The 7,968-nt window shown below is 46.2% G+C and overlaps 1 protein-coding gene across 1 annotated transcript; it reads left to right on the forward strand.

Annotated features, from left to right (window-relative positions):
- The first annotated feature begins 3,209 nt into the window (after positions 1-3,209).
- Positions 3,210-6,808, forward strand: LOC133928933 (uncharacterized). Its single transcript, XM_062375466.1, has 5 exons — positions 3,210-3,677; positions 4,677-5,135; positions 5,241-5,618; positions 6,014-6,081; positions 6,303-6,808. The coding sequence occupies exons 1-5, from the start codon at positions 3,303-3,305 to the stop codon at positions 6,511-6,513; spliced, it is 1,491 nt and encodes a 496-aa protein (XP_062231450.1). The 5' UTR covers positions 3,210-3,302; the 3' UTR covers positions 6,514-6,808.
- The last annotated feature ends 1,160 nt before the right edge of the window (positions 6,809-7,968 follow it).

A 7,968-nucleotide genomic window follows, 5' to 3' on the forward strand; every position in this document is an offset into this window, starting at 1 on the left:
TGGGGGCAAATTTGTCTTTCCACATCCAAATTCACCGAATAAATTGTCAAAAGTAGTCATGTTACCAAACCATAAGAAATAACTTATGTGTAATTCTTTCAAACAAAAAAGATATTATTAAGTACAGATCCACACGATATGACTATGCATTTCAGTTTTCTTACACAGATTTTATTTTGTTGCGCCCAAAAAATTATGAAAAGGTTGTGCATGAACCATTCCTAAAGGGATACGTGGTTGCACATGATTGATGGAGCACATAAACTAAAAGGATGACTTGGAGTGAATCTTCTACTTCATTGTCATTCGGCCCGACCACCACATAGCGACGGCAGCAAGAAGCAAGCTAGTATCTGCTCTTCATCATCGTGACATCGCAGTCAGGAGCCTAGGAGCTCCTTTGCATGAGGAGGAGTGACAGTAGAAGGGGATCTTGACATAGGCGCCTAGTGAAGAGTAGCCACAGTTGGGAGAGAAAGCAGCCAGAGGGGGGCAAATTTGTCTTTGCACACCCCGAATTCACGGAATAAATTGACAAAAGTAGTCATGTTACCAAACCATAAGAAATAACTGATGTGTAATTCTTTCAGACAAAAAAAGATATTACTAAGTACAGAGCCAGACGAGATGATTATGCATGTCAGTTTTCTTACACAAATTTTATTTTATTGCGCCCCAAAAATTATGAAAAAGTTATTCATGAACCATTTCTAAAGGGATACGTGGGTGCACATGATTGATGGAGCACATAAACTAAAAGGATGATTTGGAATGAATCTTCTACTTCATCGTCATTCGGCCCGACCATCATTGTCGGAGGGTAAACTCCTAAAGCAGGGATCCGGAGGGACCTCCTTTGAGATTTGGCCGGAGGATGATTCTGAATCTATTTGCGGGAGAAATAAATGGGCGTAAATGTGATGGCAGGTGGGATGGAATGATCGGATGCAGAATGCAGTAAATGCACTGGAGGTTTTTAGACAGGTTCAGGCCGCAATGAGCGTAATACCCTACTCCTGTGTGGATGCTATAAATGCATTGAGAATGTCTCTCAGGGATGTAGCTGGTTACAAGAATGTCTGTCTATCCTAGAGCTTCGGACTCCTTGTTCTTCGGTGATCTCAACTTCCGTGCTTGTACTGAACCTTTTTCTTGGATCTTCCTCCGAAAATCCGAGAGTGTGTCCTCCTTTCTGTGTCCATCGGCTTCTCTTAAATACCCGCTGGCGGTAGCGTACCCCGAAAGGGATGGAACAAGTTCCAAGGTTTCATAAATGGAAAAGCAACCATCATTGGCTGCTGCGCGAAGTGACGGGGGGTTGAAAACACGCCCCCCGCCCGGTCTCAATCGTCATAATGGCGTTCTGCAATGGGCGCCGCGAAGAGGGCCCACCGGGCAGCCACAGAGCAGCCCGACGTGCCCGCCCGGTCTTGTACGCCTGACACAGCAGGGCGGCAGGCGGGGTGTTTTGGGCCTCGCGATGCTATCCCGAGGCGCGTCGGATGACGCGGGATGGGACCCGTGCATTAAATGTCCCCACGCCCTCCTGCCAGGATGTGGCAGGGACTGACACCGAGCGTGGCTGGAGTAGTTGGAAGTGACAGGCCACGCGCCCTCTTAAATGGGGCATCGGGCCTTTCACTAGCTGACACCTCACCGCTGGACCTCTGTGGGGGCTATCGGCGAAGGACTTCTTATGCCGTCGGGGAACCGAGTGCTCGGGGGTCACTGTTCACATCCCCGAGTACTCTCTCCCGGAAACACCCTTTCTTGGTCCTCGGGGAACTGAGTACTCATGGCCGGCCCCGAGCACTCTCTCCCGGGATTGACTGTTCAGATTCTCGGGGAACCGAGTGCTCGGGGGCCACTGTTCGCAGCCCCGAGCACTCTCTCCCAGAACTACCTTCCTTGGGTCCTCGGGGTACTCGGGTGCTCGAGGGCCACTGTTCGCAGCCCCGAACACACCCTTCCCGATACTCGGCTTTTCTGGTCGTCGGGGGACTTGGGTGCTTGGGGGCCACTGTTCATGACCCCGAGCACCCCCTCTCGGGACTTAGTCTTCTCATACCTCGTGGAGATGATCCCCACGAGAGAGCGCCACGTGGTAAATTGCTGATCTGACCTCGAGATTCGAGAACCCCTGATTCCTGATTCACCGATAACTATGCAGTGGCGGCAACAACCAAGCAAGCTAGTCTTTGCAATGACATCCTCCAACTCCACTTCTTTGGAATGGTATTTTCCAATTCCTCTGTCTTTGTGATGGCACTCGGCAAATTGACTCGTAAAAATATCCCTTTATTCCAAAGGAGCATATGGGAAAATTCCTGCGGGATTGCAATCCTACAGGATTCTTTTGGTTTTCCTACGTTCCAAATTGAAATTTAAGAATTTTTTGTGAAACCCAGTAATTTCAGCCTGTTTGGAACACCTGAACTCCAAAAGAGCTTCCCAGTAAACATGCAATACTCACAGAAGAAATCTTCACGCGTATAGGCGACTGAGCCAGGATCAGCCGGCCCATGTAAATGAGGCCTTGAGCCCAGGAGGTACTGTGCAAGCGTCCATGCGACGATTCCACAGTAAGGTCCCGAAACCGAACGTTTTTATTTTTTACTCTTACTTGCACATACTTCGCACTAACTCGGATACACGACCGCGTGCGGAAAGTAGGCTCACGCAGAGCATGCGCAGCAGGCGGGTTCATGCGGGAGCAAGCGCGAGAACGTGTGCGGCAAGTGGGCCTACATAAGAGCATGCGGTAGCGCGCGGGAGTGGGACGTGAACCCACGTGGGAAGTTGAGGGAAACACAGCACCAGAAATACGGAAAGCGAAACACATACAAGTAAAATAGAAACCACTATATATTTTTAAATAGTAAATATATTTTTACTTAAATCAAAATATGGTAAAAATATATGTCCGTTTTAAAAAATCATATATTTTTCAAAACAGATACATATTTTTATAATTTAAGAAAAATAAAAAAATAAAAAAATTCCCCGAAACGAGGGCGGCGAAACAGCGACAAGCCCATCGCTCCCGTATAAAGAAAGTGTAAACAATTCGATTGCCCATTTGCCTGTGCCCCACTGCCGCGTGGTACACGGGGGCCCACTGCCCAGCCACCCGTGCACGGCTCTCCGCAGACCACAGGCCTCCTCGGGCCTCCTCCGCTCCCGCTTCCCGCTTCCCAACGACACAGCTCACGAGGGATAACACCAAACCAAACCAAACCAAACCAAAAACCCAAACCCTAGCCCGGTATCCCCGCTGATGACCTCCGCCGTCGTCGCCGTAGATGCACAGGCTCTCCCTCGTCCCCGCCATCATGCCCGCGCTCCGCCTCGGCTCCCCCGCGCTCCTCCTCGCGGCGCGCCGCCGGGGCCCCCGCCCCCCGCCCTGGCTGCGCTGCGGTGGCGGGGGTGGTGCGCGGAGGGGGCTGCTCTGCTCCGCCGAGGCCGCGGCTCGGGGTGGCGACGATGAGGCGGAGGAGGAGAGGCGGAGCGGAGGCGGGAGCCGCGCGGCGGCGGAGAGGAGGCTGAGAGGCGGGAATGCGGCGGCGGGGAGCGTCGAGCTCCTCGCCATTCCCGGTGTCGGGCCGCAAAACCTGAGGAAGCTCGTGGACAACGGGTTCGGGGGCGTCGGGCAGCTTAAGCAGCTCTATAGGGATAAGGTTTGCGTGCTTGTGTATCCCTATCTACTGTCTTGTGAGTCAGATGTAGGATTTTGTTCTTGCCATTCCTATCAGTACGTCAGATATGGGAGTATCACTATTGGATGGCGGCATTTCTGCGCAAATTTTTATTAATAAAAGCACACATCTTAACTCCCTAATGCTAGCATACTGCCATTTGTTCATCCACATTGAACCAATTAGTTATCAACCAGCTTAAGATGGTCACATTTCGTTCATGTCCCTACCTTGGCTGTCAATAACTCCCATGCAAGGCTTATTGTCCATGCTATGGCTTACATTGAACCTATGCGGCTATGCTTTGTGTCTATAAGCCAAAAAGTTTAATATCATGTTGTGCATATATACATACACAGTATGCTGAACTGTTGATGGGTGTTATGGTGAAAGATACACTTCCTTTCTGCACTAAACTAATAGTGGGAAAATATTCAAGCAATACATGTTTAGTGTTACACAGGGGGTCTAGCTTTTGAGTAACTGAAGCATATGTGAAACTTAAAAGCACATTAAAGGAATGCGGTATGATAATTGGAAAATGTTCTTATCTACAGTTTTAGATTTGTTGTCCTTTTCGGAACTTAAGTAAGGCCATGGTATCCCTTTGTGCTTCAACTATCTTAAGAAACCAGATTGATTTTGAATATTTCAAACAGGATCAGCCAAAATTATGACTGTTTAATGTCCATTGTGCTGGAAGTAATCAATCATGATGCTCTTTTGCTCTATCATCTATGCTTGATAGTTGATACATCTCATGCTATTAAGATTGCAATTTTGGATAGGCCTTTCAGCGCCCACTTGGTGTGCGAGGTTAACAAATGATATGGTGGTACTTTGACTTTCTGCTACTTTGTTCTTTTGTTTGCTGTTGCTTGTATTACTGTGTAAATTTTACGGACTTCTCCATTTGAATATGCTGTTCTTTCAATCTAACACCATTGCATCATTTCTTAACAATTTTGCATGCACGTGCAGTTCTTTGGCAAGTCTAGTGGGCAGATGGTTGAGTTCTTACAGAGTTCTGTTGGCATTGTACATAAGAACCATGCTCAGAGTATAACTTCATTCATTAAAGAGAGTGTCGATGATGATCTGAAGGATATAGATTCATCTAAGCCCTCTCAGAAGAAGAGGCTGACCTTTTGTGTGGAAGGGAATATTAGCGTTGGGAAGAGCACCTTCCTCCAAAGAATAGCTAATGAGACTATTGAACTGCGTGATCTTGTAGAGATAGTTCCTGAGCCTATCAATAAGTGGCAGGATATTGGCCCTGATCACTTCAATATATTGGATGCATTCTACGCTGAGCCACATAGGTATGCATACACTTTTCAAAACTATGTTTTTGTGACGAGGGTCATGCAAGAAAGGGAATCGCAAGGTGGAATAAAACCTCTCAGACTGATGGAAAGAAGTGTATTCAGTGATAGGATGGTAGGTCAATCTTTCTTGCAAATGCTAGTTCAGTCACGCTTCAGTTTCATTCTGATACAATTGTTGACTGTTAAGTAAACTAATTGTTCTATTCACATTCACCAGGTATTTGTCCGTGCTGTTCATGAAGCTAACTGGATGAATGAGATGGAGATCAGCATCTACGATTCCTGGTTTGATCCGGTTGTGTCTTCACTCCCAGGTCTCATCCCTGATGGTTTTATCTATCTAAGAGCTAGTCCAGATACTTGCCACAAAAGAATGATGCACCGGAAAAGATCAGAGGAAGGTGGTGTTACGCTTGACTACTTGCAAGGTTTGCATGAGAAACATGAGAGCTGGTTGCTTCCTTTGAAAGGAACAGGTCCTGGTGTATTATCAGTCAGTCAGCTGCCCATACATATGGAGGGCTCCTTGCCTCCAGAAATACGGGATCGTGTATTTTACCTGGAAGGAAATCACATGCATTCTGGTATCCAGAAGGTACTTGCTCCAAGGGCTCCAAATTTGGGATTTGGAAAAAAAAAACACCAGACCTCCGGTGACTGGTATTTCTGGGATAGTTAGGGTTATCCAATTTTTTGAATAAAAATGGTTAAACCCTAATTCATTTCTCACAAGTTGTATATCTATTGTTGCAGTTTTTTGTTAGTGCACACCTTATCCGATATTCTGAATTTAAACGCAAATTCATTTGAGAAATACAAATTTGAATTTAAATATTCGTTCAGTATATATTCTCACCACTAGGAATGGGAAACCAATTCCTGGCGGTAACCAGCCGATTACCACTGAGATTTCCTCAGTGCTTACTCCTCCCTTGCTCTCAAAGCTTTAGTACTAGCGTTTCAGTTGAATTGAGGCCTTTTTCTGTGTAGGTCCCAGCTCTCATCTTGGATTGTGAACCTGACATTGATTTCAACAAAGACATAGAAGCTAAACGACAGTAAGTTTGCAGATCTTCCTTTTATTAACTGTATTACTATTTGTTCATAGTGTTTATTTTTAGCTGTTAATGACTGTGAGTTTTAGCTCTAGTTTTGCTCTCTAGTCACTGTTTGCTGAACTTTAACAGAAAAAAAAAGCACCTGTGAGGACCTTGACATACTTGTAACTTATTATAAATTCCGCATTCTCATTTAAGGGTTAAATCTTTTGCCTGTATAGATATGCTCGCCAAGTTGCAGAATTCTTTGAATTCGTGAAGAAAAAGAAGGAAGCTCCATCTGAGCAAACAGGCACAGGCAAGGACCGCATGAACCCACAGATTATGCTTCCTAACAGAGGCAGTTTGTGTGTCCCTGAAGGCAACCCTTTCTCAGGTTCCCCTATGAATCTGGATTTCATAAGAGCCATGTCCTCGTGTCCCTCAACTTAGGATTTCAGCTGCAGAAAGAATCTAGGGTCGCAATTGACGTCCTCGCTCACTGACCTCACAAAATGCTTATTCCTTAAGTTAAACCTAGGTTGCCAGATGCTAGCCACTGATGTAAAATAGCCCGGCTGTATCTCCGTCTTGTAAATGATGATCGTAGAGCTAGTTCCAGGTTTTGCAGCACTAGCATCAGCTTCAGTTTATCTGAATTAGTCTGATGACGGAACCAATCTGTACTTTACGTTTGCTTGCTGGAAGCTTTCTGTTGAAAAGATTTGGAACGAGCACATGTGCTGCCTGTACCTGTGTACCGTGTCATGCGTTTGTTCTCCTGTGTACGGCCCAATGCCTGTACCTGTTTATCACCTGGAAAGTTCCTGGGCGTCATGCGTTTGTTTTCCTGCTGTTACCAAACGCATGGTTCATTGGCACGTTTCAGAAAGACGGCATTGGGCCGCCCTTGAGGATTGACTGGCGAAGCCTGTCGTTGAAAAGCTGGCGTTAGTCCATGGAAAACAAAACGTTCACTGGCAGTTCAACCTCCAACCTTTGTGGTCCGTGGCATCTGATGCCTGTTCCATGGGGCAGAGCAGAACCTCCTGAACGCGTCCAACAATTTAGTCAAGGCAGTCCGCAGGGCGAGGGGCACAGCGTGTCAGGCAGGGAGGGTTAGCTATGGAGTTCCCGAAACAAAGTGGTAGTCAGACTGGCCATTACTGCACATACATCCTCCAGAGAAAGGATACTGGTCTGTCTCACGCGCTTAGAATGGCTTGGTTGTTGCACACATTATTTCCTGCAGAACTTTAGTCCCAGTCTGCGGAATTTATTGAATCAGCGCCATTTCCTCCAAAATCCATACGGAATTCGTCCATTCCTCAAAACATGGACGGTCCAGCTCCCGGGTCCAGATGGTGCTAGGTTCATGTAATCCTTACTATTACCTCCGTTCTCTTTTACTTATCGTTTAGAATATCGACACGCTCTCCAATAAACACGTTTAACCATTACTTTTAGCAAGTATCTTTTAGTAAAAATTGATAAAAAAAAATTAGATGATATTAAAATATTTTTCATGACAAATTCACTACTATCATTTTCATATGTCAAATCTTAATAGTTTTGTGTATATTAGTAGTCAGAGTTTTTAAATTTTAATTATACGCATTCTAGGACGACATCTATTTAAGAACGGAGGTAGTACGAAGGTAAGGACACCTTAGCCCGATGGTATTGTCGAGGGAGAAATGAAATGTTGATCATGGTACGTAACACGGTCCTTTCAGGCATTTAGATTTAGAAACATCATGTGGACCGCTCAACATCGTGAGCCACACCACATGCCTTCGGCCAGGCACGCAACGCAAATGATGTGCTGGCGCCTATAGCGGCCGAAGCAGAAAGCAGTCAGGGAAAACGACCGATCGTGAGGTGGCAATTGCCAGCGACGGATGCAAA

The sequence above is a fragment of the Phragmites australis genome, chromosome 9 (assembly GCF_958298935.1).
Source record: "Phragmites australis chromosome 9, lpPhrAust1.1, whole genome shotgun sequence".
NCBI classification, from domain to species: domain Eukaryota; kingdom Viridiplantae; phylum Streptophyta; class Magnoliopsida; order Poales; family Poaceae; genus Phragmites; species Phragmites australis.